Source organism: Festucalex cinctus, chromosome 7 (genome assembly GCF_051991245.1).
Source record: "Festucalex cinctus isolate MCC-2025b chromosome 7, RoL_Fcin_1.0, whole genome shotgun sequence".
Taxonomy (NCBI): Eukaryota; Metazoa; Chordata; class Actinopteri; order Syngnathiformes; family Syngnathidae; genus Festucalex; species Festucalex cinctus.
In genome coordinates, this window is record NC_135417.1 from 13,971,834 (window position 1) to 13,996,623 (window position 24,790).

The 24,790-nt window shown below is 40.9% G+C and overlaps 4 protein-coding genes across 7 annotated transcripts in view; 2 read left to right on the top strand and 2 right to left on the bottom strand.

The window, feature by feature from the left end:
* tmod4 (tropomodulin 4 (muscle)) overlaps positions 1 to 5,647 on the top strand; it is a 38,127-nt gene extending 32,480 nt beyond the window's left edge. For all 4 annotated transcript variants that reach the window (XM_077528347.1, XM_077528349.1, XM_077528348.1 and 1 more), the window contains 9 exons: positions 158 to 339; positions 651 to 807; positions 1,445 to 1,561; positions 3,292 to 3,384; positions 3,465 to 3,595; positions 4,125 to 4,232; positions 4,318 to 4,461; positions 4,728 to 4,872; positions 5,475 to 5,647. In XM_077528347.1, coding sequence (XP_077384473.1) covers positions 238 to 339; positions 651 to 807; positions 1,445 to 1,561; positions 3,292 to 3,384; positions 3,465 to 3,595; positions 4,125 to 4,232; positions 4,318 to 4,461; positions 4,728 to 4,872; positions 5,475 to 5,497 — 1,020 coding nt within the window. In that variant the 5' untranslated portion in view covers positions 158 to 237 and the 3' untranslated portion in view covers positions 5,498 to 5,647. The remainder of the gene's footprint in view (positions 1 to 157; positions 340 to 650; positions 808 to 1,444; positions 1,562 to 3,291; positions 3,385 to 3,464; positions 3,596 to 4,124; positions 4,233 to 4,317; positions 4,462 to 4,727; positions 4,873 to 5,474) is intronic.
* On the bottom strand, positions 5,565 to 10,311 carry scnm1 (sodium channel modifier 1). Its single transcript, XM_077528351.1, has 8 exons — positions 9,002 to 10,311; positions 8,761 to 8,831; positions 8,576 to 8,664; positions 8,253 to 8,347; positions 7,838 to 7,941; positions 7,659 to 7,759; positions 7,437 to 7,557; positions 5,565 to 7,363 (listed from the first exon to the last, which is right to left on the bottom strand). The coding sequence occupies exons 1-8, from the start codon at positions 9,050 to 9,052 to the stop codon at positions 7,213 to 7,215; spliced, it is 783 nt and encodes a 260-aa protein (XP_077384477.1). The 5' UTR covers positions 9,053 to 10,311; the 3' UTR covers positions 5,565 to 7,212.
* On the top strand, positions 8,888 to 12,056 carry lysmd1 (LysM, putative peptidoglycan-binding, domain containing 1). Its single transcript, XM_077528352.1, has 3 exons — positions 8,888 to 10,349; positions 10,773 to 11,068; positions 11,477 to 12,056. The coding sequence occupies exons 1-3, from the start codon at positions 10,167 to 10,169 to the stop codon at positions 11,640 to 11,642; spliced, it is 645 nt and encodes a 214-aa protein (XP_077384478.1). The 5' UTR covers positions 8,888 to 10,166; the 3' UTR covers positions 11,643 to 12,056.
* A 1,097-nt stretch (positions 12,057 to 13,153) lies between these two features.
* tnfaip8l2b (tumor necrosis factor, alpha-induced protein 8-like 2b) lies at positions 13,154 to 21,773 on the bottom strand. The gene is made up of 3 exons (XM_077528020.1): positions 21,461 to 21,773; positions 14,009 to 14,332; positions 13,154 to 13,818 (listed from the first exon to the last, which is right to left on the bottom strand). Exons 2-3 carry the CDS (start codon positions 14,324 to 14,326, stop codon positions 13,576 to 13,578), a joined length of 561 nt encoding a protein of 186 aa, XP_077384146.1. The 5' UTR covers positions 14,327 to 14,332; positions 21,461 to 21,773; the 3' UTR covers positions 13,154 to 13,575.
* Positions 21,774 to 24,790: the final 3,017 nt, after the last annotated feature.

A 24,790-nucleotide genomic window follows, 5' to 3' on the forward strand; every position in this document is an offset into this window, starting at 1 on the left:
AAACAATACCAAATAAACAACAATCAGCAGTCAATAAATTGTATTTTTTAAAATAATAAATAAAATCGATAGTAACGGCTCGACTGGTATCAGCCATACTTGCCCATCCCTACTATTTTTTTGTTTTTGTTTTAATTTTTCTCTTTTTGTCTCTTAGAACCCCACCACCTCAGCCCACCCATACCAGAGCGATTGCATGTAAGCGGGCCCCTCCCCCCTCCCCCTAAGAAGTGAGTCATGTCGGACCCCAGGGACATCGATGAGGACGCCATCCTCAAGGCCCTGAGTCCCGAAGAGCTCGACCAGCTGGATTATGAACTGCAAGAGATGGACCCCGAGGTACGAGGAGCGCGTCGTTCGAGTCGCATGACTTGAATGGAGTCAGACTTAAAGTGCCTGTAAAGTGAAAATAAATACGTTGGATGCCGTTTTAGCCACGCCCCCAAAAGATCTGAAAAACTGAAATGGTGAAAAAGTATACTATATTGATACAACTGCATAGTTCTCAGTCTGCAGATTTTCAGCAATTATCTTCATCTACGATTTCACTCGATAGGGCCTTTAACTTCGACTTGCTTGAATTTTATTCGAAACTTGAAGACTCACATCTCCTGTCTGGTCACGTAAACATGACCTCTCCGTCCTCCCAGAATGCCCTGCTGCCAGCTGGCATGCGGCAGCGTGACCAGACAAAGAAAAACCCGACGGGACCGTTTGACCGCGACGCTCTGATGCAGCACCTGGAGAAGGTGGCCATGGAGCACCCGGACCGGGAGGAACTGGTCCCTTTCACGGGGGAGAAGAAAGGTGCCTGACACTCTTTAGTGCAAAGGATCTCAAATTTTATGGATCCAGGAACCACACATCTTTCCGAGGACCCCACTCATAATCCCATTGCCACTTATGACCTAACTTCTATGTTCTTAGTTTATTAGCTTGACTACCCAAGCTACAGTCCCCTCCAAAAGTATTGGAGCTTCATTTGAAATGTTTTTCCAGACATTTACTGCAGCATCTTTCAGTTATTGTTTGTTTCTGGGGGTTTCTCTCTTCAGTCTCCTCTTTGAGAGGTAAAATGCATGCTCTATTGCAGGGTTCACCAATTGCGGTCCTCGAGGTCTGAAGTTCTGCAGGTTTTAGATGTTTCCGCCTACCAACATACCTGATACTAAAGATCAGGGTCGTTATCGGGCATGCTGATGAGCTGATTGTATGAATCAGGTGTGCTAGTGGGGGGAAACATTTAAAACCTGCAGGACTCCAGACCTCGAGGACCGTAATTGGTGAACCCTGCTCTATTGGGTTAAAGTCAGGGATGCCATTTATTTTACGGACCTGCATGATGTGTAACGAATTTTGAAAAAACACCACTTCAATAGAGGCTGTATGCTCAAATAGTCCCTAGCATCTATGGTGACAGAGTTCTCTGTCCGTCTGTTTCCAGGAAAAGCCTTTGTGGCAAAAAAGAGAGAAATTCCCAAGCACGAGCAGATCGTCTTAGAGCCTGAGCTGGAGGAGGCGCTCAAAAACGCCACAGACGCCGAAATGTGCGACATCGCTGGTGAGATCACATCTTTTAACGCCTTGCTTGTTTATACATGTCCTGACATTGACTTACGACCACTTCACATGCCAAAAGTCAACTGGACTCTCCCTAACGCAACCCCAAATTGTCCATTGTCCATGTGATGGATGGAAGAACAAGCGGCCTGCTGTGCCGCCATGTTACGTGTTTTTTTTGTTTATTTGTTAACCCTCAGTATGCCAGCACATCGACCAGGCTGACCCACATATAAGTTTGGTGGGACGTCCCATCAGCCACGACAGACATGCGACAGGATCCGATTCCCCGAACTCAGCAGCTCAAAAATAAAACGGGCCGGGCTAGTAGGGCGGAGCGGCTTCTGCGGGAGGAAGATAGAATATCTTTGTAAAACACACGGCCGTTGACAGAATAAGCCCAAGACGGCCCATGGCGCATATATTTTATATTTAAGCCTGTTAATTGTTTAAACACATGTTCTGGAATGATGAGCCAGGTTTAGGGGGTCAATAAAGAAATGTAGCAGTCACGTAGACTTGGATTTAATGGCCGTATAATAATAGCCGTAAAAGTTAAGGACCGATTCTTGTTTCTAAAGGTCCAAAGCATGTGGCCAGACAGACAGACCCACAGAGCCTGGCCCCTCACTGGCTGACTGGGGGCTTGAATCTGGACCAGGTCCAGATGAGGATTAAAGCGTGGTTAGCTTCTGTCAGCCTTTTGTTGGGCTTTTTGGCCAGCGTGTCGGCAAGGGATGAAAAGCTCGGCGCAAAACGGAGAGCAAAACTGCAGATCAGCAATGTAATTATGTTTTATTTACGATATTAGCATCAGTCGCCGCTCCCCTGCTAGGCTAGCTGGAGCCGTAAAGCTAGCAGGGTTACTGTCAGGGCCGCAGCGGGTGTTTATGGCTAAGCAGGCAGCTGTCTCACTGGCCTGCCTTTCCCTGATGGGGTCACGAGGGCTGGGTGGAAGTCACAGCAGTTGGTGTGTGACACACTTTGATGGGAGGCAGATTACAACATGAGGCACAGTGCTTCCCCCTCCTGGTAACAGCAAAATTCACATCGAAACTTGTCATTTTAGGCAAGTGGCAGATATGAAGCCAAGCCATTGGAATGGTCAATAATTAATGTACAAATATTTTTTCCCCACAACCGGACTTTGAACTCAGATCAAATCAGGTTAAAGGATCACTGGGCACAGAACGGACCCCTGAGGGCCTCCCAGTGTGTCCAGTCAGACGGGAAAGACGAAGACTGTTCAAGTATCCAAAGGAGAATTCCACGGTCAACTTGTGAAGGCCTGACTGAGGTCAAGAAGCACCAGAATAGAACGTTTGTGATGCTCTGCGCTAAATTTAAAGATCTTTCTCGGCGTCTCGGTCTCGCTTACATGCAGTCAAATATCAGACTCAGACTTCAGTCTCTTCTGAAGTCAGCTCAGACCAATAAACTACTTGCTTCTTTCGCATATGTGCTCCTGAAACGCTAAGCCTCTGAATGCATGCTCCAATTCAGATTCAGGGGTTAAGATGCTGTTCGGTCTTTGTATTGGAGACACAGGAAGGTTGAGTCTCGTAGTCAGTCGGTTTTTGGGGAACGAGACTTACTTGACTAACTTAATACCCATGGGTCCATTGTCCCACGGATGTCAACAGACAAGTCCACCAATTTCCTTTGTCTCATATTATGTCCCACTCACTACCGTTGACAACATCGCTCACAAATGATTTCTCACCCCTGCAGCCATCTTGGGCATGTACACACTGATGAGCAACAAGCAGTACTACGACGCTCTGGGTACCACCGGAACTATTGCCAACACCGAGGGAATCAACAGTATGCAGTGGTCGACGTAAACAGGAAGTGAGCTTGCCTTCTTTGTTGGAGAATAATGATGTCTTCTGTGTGACCTTCAGGTGTGGTGAAAGAAGAACCCTTCAAGATCTTCCCCGACGAGCCGCCCAACCCCACCAACGTGGAGGAGACCCTGGAGAGGATCCACAACAACGACAGCAGCCTGACCCAAGTCAACTTTAACAACATCAAGGTAAAGACGAGGACGTCAGATATTTCAGGTGAAAGTTTACAACAGCCAATGGAAAAGTCTTACAGGGGTTCTCAAAATTTTGGAGGCCAGGCACCAGGGGAGACATTTTTCCAAGGAGCCCTTCATAATCTTACACTAGGACTTTATTCACTCATATCAGTCTTAAATTTGCCCAAAGCTGAGAGGTAGGGCGGAGTAACATAAAATTATACAATGTTTAGTTTAAGTTATTTTGTGGACCAAACAATCTATGGCTCACAAACCTCTGGAGGTCTGAGGACGCCCGAGCTTGGGAACCACTAGTCTATGATGGGTCAATCGACCACTATCAAAGATGACAATGGTAGTCAAGAACTGACTGGGGATGATGATCTTTACGAAGGGATGTGCTCTTCATGGCAAGAAGCAGGGGACTCAAGTCACATGACTTAACGTGTGTCGGCATTGAGTCAGCAATTTCCAGCCTTGCTTGGCAAGTCGAGTCTCTTATAAAGACTCAACTTGACTGACTTGGTAATCACGGTTTCAGGACATTCCCATACCGACACTGAAGGAGATCTTCGAGGCCATGAAGGGAAACTCTCATGTGAAGGTTTTGAGCATCGCCGCCACTCGTAGCAACGACCCCGTGGCCTACGTGAGTCCGGCATCTTTTGCTGACATCGACGACAAGAGTGACCTAGTATCAGCTGGTCCACGTATTTTCCTTTTGTGCGCGTCAGGCATGCGCAGAGATGCTGAAGGAGAATACCAGCCTGCAGAGTCTTAACATCGAGTCCAACTTCATCACCTCCGACGGCATGATGGCCGTCATCAAGGCCATGGCCAATAACGCCACGCTGGTGGAGCTCAAGATCGACAACCAGGTCGGACACATACACACATACATGAGGCAGCATGGTGGAGTAGTGGTTAGTTTATCTACCTCACAATACTGAGATTAAGGACTTGAATCTTGACTCTGGGTTTCTTGTGTGTCACCAAAGTCTATTGCATTTCAGCCTCAATTCCAAATCAGCCATGGGTGAAAAACAACTGCTATAGTCAATGCATGTTTGGAAGTGAAACAAAGAACACTTGAATATCTTTGGGGACCACATTTTGGTTACAAGTTGTTGTTGTCCGCTCACAGCGACAGAGACTTGGTGACTCGGTGGAGATGGAGATCGCTGCCATGCTGGAGAACAACTCCAGCATACTCAAGTTTGGCTACCATTTCACACAGCAGGGCCCGCGCGCCCGCGCCGCCATGGCTATCACGCGAAACAACGACATGCGTAAGCATCCAAAAACAAACAAAAAATGGTTGCTATGTGCACTTATATAAATAAGTTGTAAAATGACGTTAGAGACGAGGAACTCCGGGTTAATTTCGATGATGGTTTCCAAGACGTTAGCTACAAGTCGGCTAAAAACACGTACTAGTTAATGATCCACATTGACTTCGACTACTTTTTAAAACTTTGGGCTGCTGGGAAATGAAAATAGACAGTTAAAGGTAGGATCTTAAGTTTTGGCCGTTTCTGTTTGTAAACAATTCAAAATTGACTCCTCCCATGGTTCAAACCCCCCCACACACACTCTTCTTGTCAAATGGTTCAATTTTTTGTTTCCGGAACAATCTGAGGGAAAAAATAATAATACTTAGGCGATTATTAGAAGAAGGCGTCGATTTAGAGAAACAAAACCCAACGTTTTTGGAGGAAGACAGGATTTTTTTTCCCTCACTGCTGTTTGTCTGTTCTGTTGTTCCAGACTGATTTTAGCGGTGATTGAGAATTTAAAGAATAAATGATAAAATGATGAAAAAGTTCGGGCCCGTTAAGTTGCGCCGTGTGAGTCTGACATGTTTTTTTTTTTTTTTGCTTTGTTTGTTTAGTTCGGCAGCAGAGGCTGAGATGAAGATGAAAGGTAGAAGAACTCGTCACTTGTCGCGCACAGCATCTTTTTTTTTTCTTTTTTCTTTTTTTTTAGGACATGTGACATGATGATTCATCTCATTTGTTGGGGGAGGAGCGTCTGTAAATACTTTCAATAAAATATTTATTCAAATCCTCTTTGTAAACATTTGTAGACCTTTTATTGGATGTTTTTTGGAAGACCAGAATACACAATAAATCAATCGTTCCATGTAGGGCTGGAACCAAATTTGCACTGATGTGCACTGCTTACCCTAACGACATGTCTGCAAACAGATTAAGTAGCTTACTAAAGCACAGTCAGTGTTGCCGACTTGGAGACTTTTCCAAACCCTCTAACACCAATCTGATTTCAGTGAATAAAATCAGATTTGATTTCAAAGCTATATTACCCATCCCTAATTCCATGATTTCCTCTCCTCTGGCACGTGGTCTGTTGACAACATTCTAAGATTTCCTTTTAATCACGCAAATCTCCTTTAAGTCACTTCTGATCCTCGCACTTCCCACAAGCACCTGAGCTATTTTTACCCCCCTTGGGGCCGCAAAGTGAAACGGATCCGGACGGCCGGACTTCAGTTACGGCGTTCCACATAGAAGAGGAGCCCGTTTGCGCTTTCAGAGCTTTATGGGTACTAACAGCTGCTAACCTCCCAGGATTTTCCACAACATGGCCGGCATTCCCTTCTCTTCCTCGCCCGTCATGTTTTTAATTTTTCTTCTCCTCAAAGTGGCGGTAGATGATTTGCATTGCCACCACTCTTTGACCTTCTCAAAGTTTGTCTCTTTGTTTCCCTTCTGGGATTTGCTTTAATACTGCTGATAACAATTTGGACAGTTTCTTAGGGGTGTGCTCACTTTTTTTGCCAGCAGTTTGGACATTAAAAAATTCATTGCTGTGGACATTCAACAGTTTATACATTATTTTAAATTGACATTTCTGTTGTCACACTAGCTTCTGACCCTTCATGTAGAGTTGTGCAGGTAAACAAAGGCAAACTGGGCAAAAAATATTTGGGGCATAGAAGCACATTATTGTATTCGAAGTTTCCAACATGGAAAATTCACTTCTCTTGCAAGGATTAAATGGAAAAGCATGTGAAACTGATTCCGTTCATGTAGTCTGTTTCTCAGCTAGAATTAAACTGGCTAGTTGTGTTTTTGAAAAACAGCAGCTAGCATGGTCAGAAAAATTGCTATATTAGCCACACAAACCATGCTTTTTCTACAACAACAAAATCTGACTAATAAACCTAAATGAATCAATTCAAGAAATAGCCCAAAGGCGCATTTGAATACTGGTACCTCCGACAACTGGTTATATTAAAGGTCTTCTTTTGAACGCACTGTTTTCAACACATTAGCGGCATTGAAAAGTGTGAGCCCCCGCTCCCCTTAGCGCTGCTGACCCTTGCGTGCTTCTCTAATTCACCGCCACTATGCTGAGCGCGATGCTAACTGGTGGAATCACGACCCAAATTAGCACCCGACCAGCTCGTCCACCGCAGGTTTACACTTAAGCTGAGTGGGGATTAGGCCGAATCTATGAGGGGTATTTCTGCAGCACATGCGGTAAACTCAAGGCCAAGGCTGTTGTGACGACGTCAGTGTCTGGCGTAAGACAATCGTGTCCCGTTTGATTTCCCCCCATGTCACTTTGGAGCTGTTCACACAACAGTTATCCAGCAGGTGTGTGAGTCATAAGGTTTTAGATTGGGAACCTAATGGGTGTTCACGGGACTCCCCTGGAGGTACGGTGGCGAGCGAGGGAGGCTCATCTTCATCGGAATCAAACTCCACATCCCCGTCTTTAACCCAGCGGCCGCTCGGGTCCTGCAGCCATCCGTCGCTACGGGGAAAATAACACAGCGTCCGTGTGTGTGTGAAATCATAGAGATTGACAGTCGAAGGAGGTGGTGTACCTTTTCAGTTTGAGATAGTGCTCCAGCTCGAGTCTCCTCTGGGCCGTAATGGGCTCAGATGCAGGGGTCACAGATGAGTGACGCCCTCCTGTGGTGTTTGATGAATGGGACTGATCACTGCCTGCATACAACCAAGTCAAGGTGTTACCCCCCTTTTTTTTTCATTTGCTCTTAATTAATGTGAGATTTTGTTCATTTTTCAATCAATAGAATCAATGTTACCAGACATGCTGAGAACGTCATCTAACTTAGCAGCTCCACAAGATGGCGCCACATGTTTAAGTTGCGTTTGGTTGCTTGCTGGCCCTTTTCCAGTTTTGGTGCTTTAAAAAATTTAAAAAAAATAGTTTGATATATTTTTCCAGCTTTTAGGGACCACATGATGCATGAACGTGGCATGCCTGGTTCTCCGATGGCAGCTGTTATATGGAGCCGTCCTCAGCAAAGCGTGATGGGTCAGCTTCCTTGTTTGTGCCAGTAAAGGAGCTGCTGAACTTGATCCTTCCTGAGAACAACAACAAAAGATCATTTGAGTTAAATTTGACAACAATGTCAACCAAAATGTCATTTTGAACTTGATCCTTCATGAGAACAACAACAAAAGATCATTTGAGTTAAATTTGACAACAATGTCAACCAAAATGTCATTTGGCATTACTGAATAGATCAGTAGGTACCCTGGAATTTCACTTGAAAGACCAATAAAGCTAACTAAAAGGTTTGTGAGTACCTGTTGTTGTTTTAAAGTGCTCTTTAACTTAAAGTGAGTTGATTTATTGAAAAGTAAATCAACTACCACAGTGAGGGTTCAACCACCTGCTGCTGGTCTTCTGCTTGGATGAAGTTCTCTTGTTTCCTTTTTGTTATCTCGTGCTTCAGCTGGGCCTTCTTACCATAGAACGCCTTTAAACCTAAACACAAAAGTTCTATTACACAATTTAATTCTCACTCCAAAGACATTCGATTAATGGATTGTGTAGAATTTGTGTGAAATGTTTAATTGACTAAATTGTCACCAAACTTATTTGCATCCTACGTGAAGATATGACAGCTCACTGTTGACTTTGATTTGTAAATGTAGAACACAAATCAATATTTTCACATTACTCAGTTACAATGCAAAAGTCCATTTAGCTCACCTTCTAGATGCCGTTTCCCTTTCCTGTGGACTGTCAGCATGTCGACGGTGTCAAACACGGGGCGGTAGTGGCACACGAGACAAGTGTACCTAAAGAAAACAACAACTTTATTGTGCTGATTGGGTGTTTAATGTTAGCTAGAATGGCTCCAGAAAGTCACAATGTGGTCAGTGTTTACATTTTACCTTCCATTGCTCAGAAGTGCTGCTTCGTCTTCCGGTATAAAGTTTGACAGAAGATCTGCGACGCGACGTTTCTGCAACCAAACACAAAAAAAGTGCCGACAACCAACGAAATGTAAGTAATGTACACCATTATTAGTGTGTGTGTTTATAAGTTAAATTGAAGTGTCACTTCAGCTTAGCAATTAGCTTACTTTGCACACTAAAATATATCGATTGACTGCGCTTTAATATTAATACTCACCTTGAGGATATTTAGCTGACTTTTGTCGTTGCCTTCCCGTTTAAAAGACATGTTTATACAGCATTTCAATATAATGTTCAAGTAGTAGTTTAGCAACCTAGCAAGCCGTCTATCCTTGGAGTACTGTGGCGTTCAATGTAATTGTACATTTAGGATTAGTTTTACTTTGTAACGCTTGAAGTAAAGAGGATAGCTGAGTTTTTTTTTCTGAATTTTACAAAACATTTACAAATATTTATCCAACTAAGATTTTTGTATTTGAAAATGTTGAACTATATTGTATCGCAATAATGGTATTAGTCACTGAAAAGAGTAACGTATGCTGTTAAAGGCATCATGCGCAAAGCATCATGGGGTAAGTCATTATCGTTGCAGCCATGGCAACATGCTGTTTACTGGTACAGCTGACATGTATCGACTCGACTGTTCGTAACATAAATGTTTCAAATTCTCCTTGAGGACATTCTTATTTGTCTTCCCTTTTAAAAGGCATGCTTCTTAATATGAAGCGTTGCTTAGTAGCTTGTTAGCAACTTAGCTTGTGTGTTTGTTAGCGGTCTCGCCGACAAGTTATGAGGAGTTCATAGTAAGGGTAAATCTATATTTTTAATTATTTAAAGCCTTTATGAAAAGTGGTTGATTTTCCCATAGTTTGATGATAGTAATAGTTTTTCATCAATGTAGATTCCTATGTTTGAAAACGTTCGATTTTATCGTAACACGGTAATATGTTCATTCCACAAATCAAAAAAATGCTAAGCGTATTTTATCTTCCGAGTATCTGTGAATGCATCTCGCCCAATGCATCATGGGAGATGTCACTCACAAGGCAGCCATGGCAACATATGGCAGCCGAAAGGAGACGGTGGAAAGCTAAACTTTTTGGTCTTTTTTCCACTGGAACTTTTCGCCGCTTTTGCCTCTGTTTTAATTTGTGTCTCTTGCACTATTATGTCTAATGGCGACTCCACATTGAATTAGGAGACATCGCAGAAGTTACGTCGGTCTGTATTGGGGAGCGCCGATAAAGCAATTTATTTGTTAAACATAATAAAACAAAATCAGAAACGTCGCGTTGGTCATTATGAAGCCGGCCATGTTTGCTACTCTACGACGCTCCGAAAGTTGACCCGATCCGAGTGATTCCTTTCCTTCCATCGCCGTCATGTCCGCTGGGAAAGAGCCCGTGGACGCCGGTGGGAACAGCCTATTGCGCGGCGGCCGGAGCAGCCGGTCTTACGGCAGCCTGGTCCGGTCCAATCTGTCCACGGTCCGTCGGAGACACATTGAACACCGCATCCAGCCTGGCGAAACCCTCCAAGGCATCGCCCTCAAATATGGAGTCACTGTAAGTACTCGACATTATCACTTGTTTGCCATGTTGGATTAATCTATGTAAATGTTTATCTTTTACCTGCACTCATGTAAAAAAGAAAAAAAAAGGACGTAAAATTTAATTAGTAAACGTAAAAAGTCGTCAACCCATAATATGATACAAGATATATATGTAATTTAGTCTATACTGTGATACTAGACAGTGTTCAATATTCATAATTTTTAATTGAATATGTATCATAACAGAAAACAATTATCACATTACTGCTATTTTGTCTCTTGGTTTATTCAACCTGCATAAAGTTTATAATAAATGCATTCTTGTTATTTGTCTTTAAAAATTCTCTGTTTAAAAAATATTTTGCCAACCATGTGGATGATATAAATGATCTGCTTTTTATGAACGAGTTTTCCAACAGCTGCCGTTATCTTTCAGACCGAGCAAATCAAACGTGTCAACCGTCTGTACACCAACGACTCGATTTTCCAGAAGAAGTCCTTGTCCATCCCTGTGCCGTCGCACTCGGAGGCTCACACTGACGCTGACGATGAGGAGGAGGAGGATGGCGAAGGTGCGCGATTGGGCGGCGAGGTGTTCCGGGGTGATAAGGGCTCCACGGCGAGCCCCTCTCACGGGGAGTTGACGGCGGTGGATTTCTTTAGCCGACTGGATGGCTTTATCAGCGAGTCCAAGCGGGCGGCCGCCAGGAGATGGCAGGACGCAGAGAAGAGGTGAAAATGTGCTTTGACCTACACAGTTCACGTACATGTCTGTCTGTCTGTCTGTCTAGTGAATGTATCTGTCTAGCTAGCTCTGTCTTCATATCATTTCAACACAGATCTATCTGTCCATTGTTCATTATCTATCCATCTTGTCTCCCTATCTGTCCAGCTCTTGCTATCTGTCTGTTCTTCCAACTAAAATATCTGTCCTGGCCTGTCTGTCTTTCTCTCGTTCTGTCTATCTAGCTATAGTATCTAGCTGTCGGTCTTTTCTGTCTGTCCCCCCGGGCTATATTTTGGACACCACTGATTTAGAATGTATCTGTAAGAAGGTAAGAGGTGAAACAACCTCTTCTAAAAGTCACAGAATACCAAAATGCCAAGTTTTGATTGGTCTGTTTGGCTTTCTTTTGTCAGGCTGGCCGACCTGGAGGCGGTTTGTTCCAGCAGGTTGAGCGAGCGTCCCCGCTCGCCTTCGGGGAGGCGTCACCGTCCACCGCCGTCGACCACGGCGGTGCCGCTCACCACCACCAAGCTCACGATGAAGCTGAGGGAGCGAGAGGACGACATCTTTGAGCTGTGAAGCAACACTAACGTATAGTGCAACACTGAACCTCAGTATGCTTTGAAATATATTTTTGACACTATTTAATACATTTGGACCGTGTGTGACATGTCACGTGGTGACAAGTCACATGTTGGAGGTCATGAGACGTATATATAGCTGCCTCACAGGCCAAACATGTAACAATAAGCAATATTGTTCAATGCAAATTAACGTAATGCACTCCAGCAACTGAATGAAGCTTTTGATACAGGACACGAGCGTATGATTTTGTGACTAATTTATCTAATCACATTGCGATGAAGGTGCTTAGTCATTTTGTCTGTGTAGCTTTTGTAAGGTTTGTTAAACATTTCATGTATAAAACCCTTGTATGGTGTTCGGGTCTTTGGGAGTTCTTGTATAAAGAAAATGTGTTGTTTTTTCAGACTCCTTGGCCTTGGCTCATTTTGTGCGTACAACATGGATTTGATTCAGAGCACATTAGCTTCTATTACATACATGATGTTCTGATCCAATTTGTGTCTCATGCCCCTTGCAGGAGTGTTGCAAAATTGAGGCAGCAAACACCTTTTGCTCTTAATATTAACAAATATTTAAGTTCAGTCCATTTATCACATTTCAGACTAGATAGATAGATATTTTAATCTTTCACAACTTAGGGAAATTTGCAAATGTTCATCCATAGCCACGGATACTGGCTGAAATACAAAAATATGAACACCACAAAAGGGTTTAAAAACTGTGCAGCAGGTAATAGTTGTTTGCCCACAAACATGCAAGTGTTTTTAAATGTAATAATTTAAAAATATATATCTATTTAATACATATAATTTAGCAATACATTTAAACAATGATAGTGAGTGTTCATGGTATTCTTATGTATTACCTGAATACATTTAACTAAAACTTTTTTAGTTTAACAAAAGTAACACTTTTTTTGTTTACATATTTAGGGTTTATTTAATGTATTCAGTTTAATGTATTGTAGTACAATAATTTCATACATTCTTGTAATATATTCATTTTTTTCAATTAACACTTAATGTGTTAATCATTTAAGAATCATAATTCATTTAATTCATTTTACATATGTATTTAAAATAAGTGCATTATTTAGTAGTTACTAGTTATAAAACAGATTTGTTATATCATTTAATGCATTTATCACATTTTAAGTTAGTACTTTTCATTTAATGTGTTTCATTTAAATTACAATATTATTGATTAAAATATGAGTTTCTGTAGCAGATTTTTACTAGTATGCATTTTTTATTTAGATTTCATGCATTTTATCCAGTGTTATTAATTTTAAATAATTTCATTTTTTCATATATTTTACCGTATATGGTAATATGTATTATTTACTTTTACTGTATGATTTAAAAAAAATATATATATTAATGTTAGTACATTTAGTTGAATATTATTAAAATAACTTAATTTGGTCAAATATTCTAACTTCTCCCACATGATCACATAAATGACATCAAAATTAATGTAATTAAATACAGAGCCCACACACAGCGTTGATGTCACAGTCAAGCCTTATTTTATTATCATCATCATCATTATTATTATTAATATTGGCTTCTTTTTTTTATGATGAATGCCGGATGCTTCTCCATTATTTTCCCCTTGCTGAAGCAGCGTCCTGACCACCAGAGGGCAGCATTGTACCAGTAGACTGCCTCTTTCTGTCTATACATCAGTATATTCATTAATAATTTTAAAACCATGCGAACCACTTTGTCCTGATGGACCTGTTGTCATGACAACACCTCACAACAAAAGGAAAAGAAAATCCATCTCCAGCAGTTTTGTTCCCAAGTGGAGCGTCTGGCGGGCGCCTCCCTCCTTACGTTTGCCCTCATAGCAGCAGGACAGTGTCGAGTGTGGAGTGTCAGTGCGGTCCCACCAAGGGGTGTCCCAAGAGAGGTCGGGGGCGCCATCATATTGTCCCGTCCTCCACCAGTTTGTTGAGTCCCTTGCAAATGCGCGTCAGGTTGTTCCGGAAGGGCCCGTCGGGCTGGTAGAGCCGGGTGAGCAGCTCGGGGTCGGCGTAATGGTTGAACACATGGTTGATGCGCCCGTGGGACTTTGGCGTCAGGTGACTGTTGACTAGCTGCAGCAGGAGGTCCCTGCAGCCCGTCAGGCTCTCCGACATCACCGTCTTGTCGAAGGTGAAGTCCACCTGTGGAACACATGCAACTTTGGTGCTGTTAACTGGCTAATCGTTAGCAAGTGTGCGATTTGAGCTGGTTTGAGTTGTGGCCATAACAGCTTGTGTAGGAATGTGCTTATATCTCTTTATTTTTGTTCCAGTTTGTTTACTAAAGCAATTCAAAGTGCACGGAGGCATGACAATACTTTGAAGTGTGTACCTCGTAGAAACTGATGGCGGTCATAGCGCCCTGGCGCAGCTTCTTTTTGAAGTCCTGTGCCAAGACCAGTTCCTCGGTGCTGAAGCGGTTGTTGCGAAACAGGAGGCCGATCTTGACGGCGATCTTGATCAGGTCTTTCACCACCTTATGGGCCTCCGTCTTGTTGCCCGAATATTCCTTGGAGACGCGGTAGAGCTCGTCCAGGATCTCACTGGTGGTGTCGTCGATGAACATCTGGACAGAGGTCTTGGTGGCCATGCTGCTCAGGATCTTCTTCTGGACCTTCAAGGCCGTGTCCCTGGAGCTGAAGTGGTCCATGGTGGTCTGGAAATGATATTGATGATTCGTTTATTACAATTGGTCGAGTAGTCGTTAATCCCAAATAGTGGGCTGGGTGGTTGTGGACAGGTAGTAAAAAAATGACTGCGTTCTAGGTTTACGATGATACTGATATATAATGTTTCAAGATTTGTCTACTGTAAAGTATTAGGCTAAAAATACACAAATATTGGAAAATTGTTTGTGGGGGGGGAAATAGTTTAAAAAATATACATGTTGAAATATATATTGGATGAAAAATAATACAGATAGGCCTATAATGGTTCTTCATTTTATAATAAGTATTGATAGTGTTAAGGGTTGTTTATGTTTTGAAAAGGAAAATATTAGACAAAAAAGTAAAATACACACATTTTAAGAATAACAAGCTTCTCGTACAACACAAAAAAATATTGGAGGGAAAATATTTTTGGTGAAAAATGTAATAAAAAAATAAAAAAAAAACAAATATTAAAAAAAATAAAGAAAAATATCAAACAAATTATACAGAAATAACGGAAAAAATATAAATTTGAAGACAAACATATCAAGAAAAACATATTAAAAAATAATTGGGGGAAAAGGGAAAAATATTAAATGAAAAATGACACTATTACAACAGTTTAGCACATTTCTGACATGCCGCATTTCAGTTTGTTTACTTCAAATGCGAAGAAAAATGCACAATTATTGGACAAAAATGCAACAATACAACATTTTAGGGGAAAATATTCAATGAGATTAAAAGGACAGACAAGAAATATGTGACTTATTTGAAAAAAATACATATTTAAAACAAACACACAAAAATACACAAATATATAAATGCAATAATATCAAACGTAGATATATGAAAAATAAGTACGGGGTCTTCTGTTTACGACAGTATCAACATACAGCATTTCAGTGTTTTTGTTTTTGTTTTGTTTTCTTAAAAAAAAGGCAAATATCTGATCATAAATACACAAATATTGGAATATATGATATAATAATATAGATGTAATATATAATATGGGAGAAAGTTTGTTTACATTAAAAAAGTAAGATATTGATGAAAAATACACAAACATTGGAACATTAAAAAAGGAAAAATATTAGATGGGAAATACTCAGTTCCAGAGGTCCTTGCTTTATGATCTTCCCGACATTTCTCGTTTTTTTTTATTTTAAATTTTACTTCTTTAAAGGAAAATGCAGTTGTCGTGTTCATCTTCAGTTCCTTACTAAGGTCCTCAGTAAATATAAGCAAAATGTAGCGGTAGTTCTCTTTAAAAATCTATTTTTGAACACCACATTTTCATGATTGTTGTCAACTTGTGTAAAAGTGGGTCACGACGCTGCAGAGCGGGAAAATGCGGATCCCAGTGTGACAACAGTCAAGAGCCACCGGTTTAGCATTTTCAAACGTGTTTCCCCTCTGGTTGAGCCGCCTACCTGGACTTTTTCCTTTTATTTTTACTTTCCATCCTTGCGTAAGGAGCAAGCTCGTCTATAGAGACGACATTATACTCCGCCAGGTTTTGATACGTGACAAACATAATCATCCGGCTATTCATGGAGGTATGAGGACTGGCAACATTCTCGCTGCTGCTTGCCAAGTGAAACACGGCAACAGGAAGTGTGTGGCACAAGAGAAACAAGCTTTCAGATTTATTTTTTAATGTGCGCACTACATGTATCGCTGTGCTGATAAAATCTCAAGCAATTTGTATTATAAATTCAAAAAAGTACAATCACCGTTGCGTATTTAGCATCTAGTTCCTCTTCGGACGTTACTATTGTTAGCATCAGTAGCTAACAGCTACTATCTTCATTCAAAAGAGGCCTGATCCTGGCTGACCATATCCGATTTCAAGTTTTCTTTCTAGTTTGACATGAATTCTGCCAAACATCAGAATTGCGCCGCTTGAAGCATGTAGTGTAAATCCAGCTTAAGTGTCACATGCTTACTGGGACATAACATCAGTCTAAATCCGTGTTTTCACCAAGCGCTCCAGTCCAGTTGAAATTTTGAAAATGTACAGTAACTCCTGATGTGATGTGTATATGAGGAATTAGCTGCTACTTCCTTTTTTGTGACATCACAGTGTGATATCATAGTCAAGTCAACAAAGGAGAATGTTGACACAGTGAACCAAAATGGAGAAGATCTTTCTTCTTGGTTACAAGAAGATGACTTCAGTTTTTTTTCCTTTCTCCGTCTCCACCAATCAGCAGAGTAAACTGTCTAACTCCGCCCTTTGAACTACAGTACCCTAGTGCTTGGTTCCCCATTAGGAGAAGTGTTGCAAAAGTTTGATTAATCGACATCCTCCCAGCACTGTAAAAGATTTAGAATTGTGTACAGATGCCACAAAAATATTAAATCGAGGATTTTTCAACAAATAATGGTGGATCCAGTCAAAAAAAAATAATCAAACTTCGAAAATGCAAAGGTTCATTGTCTGCACAAAAGTCCTGTGGTTCACCATTTTGCTATCTTCACAATTTATGGAAATAGAAACAACCAAATTAATGTGAAAGTGAAACAAATTGACATAAGCTTCATTCAGCATTACACTGGTGGAAGGATGGATAGTGTCACTTTTTTTGTTTTGTTTGTTTGCTTGTTTGTGATTCTGACTCGTGAGGCCAAATGGGAAAAACAGCACTAACGTGTATCCGCCGAGGCTTTTCCCCTCCACTGGGATTGTCAAACACACTTTGTATCCAACACACATACACACCCAGGAGAGGTCATCAGTACTGACTGCAGTTATTCCATGAGGTCTCCCACAGTTTGATGACACAACATCAGGAAAATCACCATCTTTCTTAAGTTTATTTAACTTTTAAGATTATTTTGTTGGGTCTGATGAGGGAACACCATTAAAACATGTATTTTTGCCACCATGCATAGTGATAATGGCCCCTTGGGAGAAAGCATTTTTACTGGTTAAGTATATTAAAAGAGCAAGGAATCTGTCGACAGTAATTGGAGTCAGTCTTGTACTAAAGAGCGAGAGAGATTCAGCAGTGAATACTGGTGCTGGAAAAGGTTTTAAAAAGCTTGACTTGAACAAGGACCACAAGCTCTTAGAGCTTATGTTGTCGAAACAATTTCTACAGTCCCATTTTGATTGACCAGACCAACTCAATAACCAAAGTTCTTCTGGTCAACATATCAACTGTATGTCCTGTCTCTACTGGACTAATGTCCGGGACTAGTAGAAGAGAGAGAATGCATGAAGCTTTTGTGCAGCTGATTGCCTGTTCTGGCATGTTGTGGAGCCGAGTGACATAGCTGAAGCAAGCCCACGCTGGTTTGCTGCACATGTCATCAGCACTTCAGTACACACAGAATGGATATTGTAAGCACGTCTCTGGAAGCTTCGTCAAAGAAGAACCCATAGAAACCTTCCTCGGAGAAACAAACATGAATTATTTCTTCAAATAAGAAACTTGAAACGTTTGTCAGAGAAGAACCATCAAAAAGTTCCTTCAAGAAGACTCACTCGAAGCATCTTCTTTAAAGAAGAACCCCTAGAATTTTGCTCAGTGAGGAACTAGAAAAGTTCCTTAATATTCCTTAAAGTTGAGTTTGGGCTTCAGATAAAGGTTTCAAATTTGGGCTTTGGGTTAGGAATACGGAATCAGAACCAGGCCTTCCAGTTAGGGTTTGTGTTTCAAACTAGGGTTTTGAAACCAGAGTTAGGGTTTCAAGTGAATGAATGTCGCCGCACATGATGCATGTCAGGGACCTTCAATTTGAGGCAGAGCTCCACCTGCATGTAAGTGTTTGTCCAGTGGAGATCAGTTTAGGTGGACTGTGGCGCTAGTAAATATTTAGCATTCCTGGGATGACTCACTTGTAAGAACTTGTTGACGTCAAACTCATTTCCGCTGGTTTCCAAGTGAAGTCAAAGAAAGACAGCTGGACGTGTGATGTGTGAGAAACATCTGATGGTGCTTGATGAAGAAGCTTTAAGCTCCTCTCTACCAGGCTTTTGTCCGTTTTGAAGACATGACCAGAAAAGCAAAAGACTTTGGATCTGACGTAAAGAAGATTTGTTAATATAAAAGTTCATCAGTTAGCGTCACATCTAGCTGGAGATGTTTTCTACTTCTCAACAACAATTTGACACCAGACCCTTGTTTATTTTGCAGTTTATTTTTTTATTTTATTCCAATTTTCAATGGTTATTTTTGACGCTGGAATTGTGAGAATTTTTAGAAGCCTTCTTTAAAGAAGAACTGAGAGAATCCTCAAAAAGGAACACTACAGCAACTGGAAAAGCTGGCTACGGAACACACTCTAGAAACCTTCCTCATATAACCGAGAAGAATACTCACTCGAAGGAAACACAAGAAACAGTCCTCAAAGAAGAACAATTTAGAACATTTTGTGAGGGAATAAACTTAAAACCCTCCTCATATATCCAAAGAAGCCTTCTTCAAAGAAGAACGCACACTTGAAGGAAAAGCAATTTAAACCCTACTCCAAGAAGAACAAGGAGAAACCTTGGTCAAAGAAAAATTGGAAAACTTCCTCAGAGAACTCAAGAAACCGTTCTTAAAAACCTCTCAAGGCCTTCTTTAAAGAAAACTTTGAAAACGTATTCAAGGAAGACCATCAAGAGACCTTCCTCAAGTTCTATAATCTAGGCCACATGTGTAAAGATCCGGTCCTCGAGGGCCAGAGTCCTCCATGTTTTCGAGGTTTCTCTACTCCAACATACCTGATTCAATGATCGGGATAATTATCAGGCTCCTGCAGAGCTTGCTGATGAGCTTAAATACAGTATGAATCAGCAGTGTTGAAAGTGTGAAACCTCCAAAACCTTGCAGGACTGCGACCCTCGAGGACTGCAGTTTGACACCTATGATCTCGGCCAGGGATGGGCAATCTTGGTCCTCGGCGGCCGCAGCCCCGCAGGTTTTTGATGTTGCCCTTCCCCAACGCAGCTGATATATGATCCACTCATCAGCAAGTTCTTCATTCGACTGATAACGATCCCATTGATTGGAAACCGCTTGTGTTGGAAGAGGGAAACCTGCAAAACCTGCAGGGCTGCGGCCCTCGAGGACCGAGATTGCCCATCCCTGATCTAGGCCATTATGCATTTCTATTGTCAAGAGTCCTTTGTTGTGTTAATTGAGCAGTTTTTTTGTTTTTTTGTTTTTGTTTTTTAAGTAAAGTAAAATGTTTTAAAGATGGGTTCAAGGATATTTTTGTCGCTGCGTCTTCCGGGTGGATAATCTTAAGCAGGGAGCAGCCCTACATTACGGAGCTCAACTGTAATTTATTTTAAAAAAAAATAACAAATGCAAATGAAACGCGGCAACACTTTGCCTGAGTTCCGAACGTGTTAAGTCTGTTTTGCTTATAGTTCCCAGGATGCATTGTGTGGCACAGTTAATGAAGTTATAAAGACGTTAATCCCTGTCATATGTATTTGTCTTACCAGTAAGTGTATTTGTGTCGTATTTAACACGTTTATGTTGGTCAATGATTTAATAATAATAATATATATATATTTTTTTTTTTTAAACAAACCATAACTTTAAGTTGTGTGTAAAATAATGACTTCCAGGGCGATTCCATGTATAAGTTACATTACTTATCTGAGGACTGCTTGTGAAATAACAAATTTATATATTTGATTGTGACTGGCTGATTAATTGGTCCAACATTACAATTTTTTTTTCGCTTTACAAAGTCGCTTCGCAGGCCGGATTAAACCCCTTTGCAGGCTTGATTCGGTCCGCGGACCGTATGTTAAATACCCCTGCTTTAAGTAAATTGTTTATTTATTGTCAATAATAAAAATACAAATACAGCTACTCCTCATGTTACAAACATCCGACTTACTGAATGTTTATAGATACAACAGTTGCTGACTAATGTCATAAATAAATAAATAATTATTTTTATGTAACTTTTATTTATTTATATTTAATGTTATCTACATTTAATTATTTAAATTTTCTTTTACAATTCATAACATTTAATTTTAAAACAAACAAAATTCGACTTAGACTCGCAAGCCCATTGTGTTCAATAAACAAAAAAAACATGCAAACTTTTTTTGATTTCAATGAATATGTACATTTATTTTTGTAAATACAGTAATATAAATAAAATAATAAGATACATGATTTTACATAATAGTAAACTGTAAACTTATAATCACTTTTTTTTTTAATATACATGTTCCAAATAAAAAACAAAACAAAACTGTCGGCTATGTGTTGGGGAGTGCACAGCAACATGAAATGTTTACATGTGGAACGTATACTCAGCTAATGAGCATCATTTTAAACTGTTGAGCAATCAGTCAATTAAGCCCGTCTAGGCGGTGATTAACGCTTTTGTTGTTACTTCATTGTTGGCCTCTGACACGTACTATGCATGAAAGGAATTTGCAAACTTGGATGCTGGACTGGAGAGACGAACCCTCCTATGTTAGCTTAATGCTAGCTCGCTAGCTAGCTAGCTGGTATGACAGAACTCTGATGGATTTAAAATTGTATCAAAAGTGAAAAAAACAACCTGGGTTCTGTGATTGGCCAGTGTATGGCGAGGAATCATAGAGGTTAAAGAAGTAAATTATTATTAATAAATAATTAAAGCAAAAGGGTAAACTTTTTCATAGGTTGACATGCAGACAATAATGTTTTTTGTTTTTAAAATCAAATCTGTGCATGTTTTTTTTTTTATACAAATATATTTTTCAAGGGGATAGTGATATTTTGGGTAAAAAGTTTCAGAACCTCTGAACTAGACCATGGAGCCAAACAGACGCTCTCTCCCAGACGAATTTTGTTGCGCGCAACCGCTTCCTCAAAGCGTCCCGACTTGAAGTTGTGTTGAAAGTGCAAAGCGGACATTGCGCTCTTGCTCAACTGGACGTTGCTCAAGCCCGCGACCCCGTCGGCCACGCCCCTCTGACGGGAAGTGAAACTGACAGCTGACAGTTGGTTTGTGCCATCGTCTTTCAGCATCTCGTACGCTAAGCGGTGGGGAGGATAATCTTGAGTTGAGCAACCACATGTGTGTTGTGTGCATGAGTGCAAAAAGGAAGTGTTCTGTTTGCTTTTTAGTTCATCAGAGTGATTAGTTTCGCCTGGTGGAATGTTGCTTCGCGCGCTTACCTGAGTTGGCGGCGTCCCCCCCCCCTGTCGTGTAGTGGTTGGTCCGGTCGAGGATGACAGCAACAGCAAGACTGGCTTTGACCTCAACGCTTCATGTTTGCAAAAGCAGGCCCTGGCGTCTCGACACTCCGCCTTGAGATACTGACGACTTTGTACTTCCTTGAGGAACTCAACGTGCGTTGACACACCCCTCAGTGCTCAAGAGCGCGCGCGCGCGCGTCTCTCACTCACTGGCTGCTCATAGATTGACATGTAAAAGTTGCAACGCACCGCAATCAACGACTGCTGACGGTGTAAAAGTCTGCTTGTCCTGACAAGTGAAAATACAAAGAATGTAAGCCAGAGATGCAGCAGCCTGAAAGGGGAGCGGCTTAGACCTTTGTGCGTGTGTGTGTTTGTGTGCGTGTGTTTGTGTGTTTGGGTTCACCTTGCCTGGAATGTGGTTGTCAGTGCTGCATTTACACTCTCGCTTTTATTCAAGGCAGAAAAGCTAAATGCGTTTATGTCAAGTGTCAGAGTTGGAAATATAGTTTTTCGTCAGATGTTTTCTCAAAAATTGTACTGTACTTGTAAAGCTTGTAAGTCAAATGTTGCTTAGACTTACGAGCTTTTACACTCACAAGGCATCATTCGGCAGATTTGTATTTATTTTTGGCTTTGTGTCACGAGCCAAAATGTTAATGAATACGCAGCCATTGGTGCAAATCAGGGTTGTACTAGTTTTGGATTTGTCATTATAGTCGTCGTTTTGATGAATAATTCAAATTCTTTTCAGTAGCCAAAATGGATTTGAATGAAATTGGTAAGCCACCAGTGCACTCTCAAGTACCTTTAGAATAGTTTATAGTAAGGGATATTCGATAGCGATACCACTTTTTTCAAGCCGATGCCAGTACGAGTATTCACTCCTTGCGTACAGAGTACCGATACCTATAGTACTTTTGATACATAAAATTTCATTTAACATAATGATAAAAAAATGTGAACACAAAGTTAACTGCTGCAGTTTTTTATTTTTTACTTTTTTGCTTTAAATGTCCATGGTTGGTATTGGCAGCCTCCATGAGTTACCCGATACCTTGAAATGAGGCCAGTATCGGCACATTATTTACACCTTTAATCGGTACTCACCCATCCATAGTTTATAGCTGTACTCCAAAATGGAACGTTTAACTGTGGAACCGCCAGTCCAAGTTTAAAATCTTCAATGAGACAAAGATGCAAGTTTTTGTAATGTGGAAGGAAGCAGCAATAAAGTCAAGTCAAAGATATTTATACACTGTAGCATGCAGTGATGCTTCATAACTTCCTCTACAAGATGATACATCTGGAATCTTTAGGAATTCATGAGCTGTTTGCCCTAGAAAATATAAATAAATGTGGAGTTTACAAATCTGCTGCTCTGTTTGTGTACAGCGTTCAAAACTCCTGCCAAAATCTGCATTCTAGAGAGACCATATACATATTTTTAGTATAGGTTTTCAACACATTTAAATCTCATCCAAGTGTATATATGCTTCAATATATTAAAGTAAACTTTATCAAGTATTTCCCTCCTGTACTCACACAATTCTCCAAATAAGAGACAAAGCATGCTTGCTTCAAGCTGCGAAGCAAAGAGTTCTTTTTTTTTTTTTTTTTTTTCCTCTTTTCAGGCATAGAAGTAGAATGTTAGGCAATGGACATGTCAATCACCTGACCTGAAGGGAAAATGCTCAAAGAACAAGCAAGAACTACAGACAGTTGGAGTCGAGGCCTGGCAGACCATCACCAGGGATGAAGTCCAGCACCGGAATACGCATTCCAGACTCCAAGCTGTAATTGACTGCAAAGGATTTGCAGCCAAGGATTAAAAAGTACAATTTTGATTCGTTATTGCTCATTTTTTCACATTACTTTTGGCCCCTTAAAAAATGTACTGACTGTATATTCTCTTTGTTTTGTGTGAATGACAATTATTATTTGGGTTTAGTTGGGGACTTTCTCTGCCTCTTCATCTTAACTCATTCACTCCCAGCCATTTTCACTGAAGCAACCACCTAAGCTTCCGGCTGTTTTGTTTGATTTTGACTGATTTTGCAAGGCCCACAGAATATTGTGTTCTATTGCTATAAAAACATACCAAGAGAAAGATTGGAATCTCTGCTTTCATCAGCAAAAAAAAAAGTGAATTTGTATCTGTTTCCGTTTTGCAGCAATTAGCATTAGTTTTGTCCATATTCATATTCCCGGTAAAAACACTGACAAAAAGAGCTTGTTGCAACATGGCCCTGGCTGATATCTCATACTCTTCTGCCAACTGCTGGCCGAAATAACTACCATTGCTTTAAGCCACCTATTCATGTCAGAAGCTGCATCAAAGCCTTCTGTATGCTCTTGCATTAAAAAACAAACAAACAAACAAACAAACAAACAAAAAACGTGTAAACACATTTTTGAGCAGGAAGGACACAGTGTTAAAAAAACGCTTTTACACGTTTTTAGGATTGAATGAGTTAATTACACTGCATTTCTTCCAACACTAAATTTGGACTTGCCTGTTTACTGTCAAAATCTGCGATATAGTGGCAGAAACATGATACGGTCAGTTCGATGTTGCTTCTATTGTAACATCCTCTAAAGATGATACATCTGGAATCGATGAATTCACAAGCGGTTCAGCCCAGAAAATATAAATAAATACCGAGCCATAATATTAGTGAACAAATCTCCTACTCTGTTGTGATTATTTAAACACTAAACTCCAGTAAACAGTAAATCTGTGATGGTGTGGCCGCGTGTGAATGACATGCAGCTGTGTGGACACTGGGCCCATTTAGGTCCCCGCCGCTGCCCCACCAACATGCTAATTGCTGCCAGATGTTGCCGTTGGTGGTTGCGCTGCGCTCCAGCTGCTGGGCTGAGAGGCCAACCGTGCCCACCGAGGACCCCCCTGAGCACACCTGCCTCTTTGTCTCGCCGACCCAAATGAGCGAGTGGTTGGGCCGCAGCAGAAGGAGGCCAGTTGCCACGGCAACAGGCAGGAAGTAGTGCTTAAGCGGTTTCCTGTCGGCTTCCTCTTTATCGTGTAATGACATCTCACGAGGAAACATCAGCGGGCGGGCGACAATATCAACACTATCTGGGTGTGTTTTCGTGCGTGTTTGAAATGCTGACATGCACTTTAGCCCACATTTGTAGCTACCATGACACCAATAACTTTTTTTTTTTTAAAGGCAAAATAATAACTGATAATCTAAGCACATGGTGGCTGAGCTGGTTTCCTTTTATTTGTTTAAAAAAAGCACTTTAATGTACATAAAATACATATTCAAATATTAAAAGAAAATA

Bases quoted from the DNA above. Each gene is read 5' to 3' on its own strand.
- scnm1 (XM_077528351.1), bottom strand. From the start codon at position 9,052: ATGTCTTTTAAACGGGAAGGCAACGACAAAAGTCAGCTAAATATCCTC. The intron at 8,832-9,001 runs GTGAGTATTAAT...GTTTGGTTGCAG, and splicing joins GTCAGCTAAATATCCTCAAG to AAACGTCGCGTCGCAGATCT. The intron at 8,665-8,760 runs GTAAAATGTAAA...TGTTTTCTTTAG, and splicing joins GCACTTCTGAGCAATGGAAG to GTACACTTGTCTCGTGTGCC.
- lysmd1 (XM_077528352.1), top strand. From the start codon at position 10,167: ATGTCCGCTGGGAAAGAGCCCGTGGACGCCGGTGGGAACAGCCTATTG. The intron at 10,350-10,772 runs GTAAGTACTCGA...GTTATCTTTCAG, and splicing joins CCCTCAAATATGGAGTCACT to ACCGAGCAAATCAAACGTGT. The intron at 11,069-11,476 runs GTGAAAATGTGC...TTCTTTTGTCAG, and splicing joins TGGCAGGACGCAGAGAAGAG to GCTGGCCGACCTGGAGGCGG.
- tnfaip8l2b (XM_077528020.1), bottom strand. From the start codon at position 14,326: ATGGACCACTTCAGCTCCAGGGACACGGCCTTGAAGGTCCAGAAGAAG. The intron at 13,819-14,008 runs GTACACACTTCA...TGTGTTCCACAG, and splicing joins CCGCCATCAGTTTCTACGAG to GTGGACTTCACCTTCGACAA.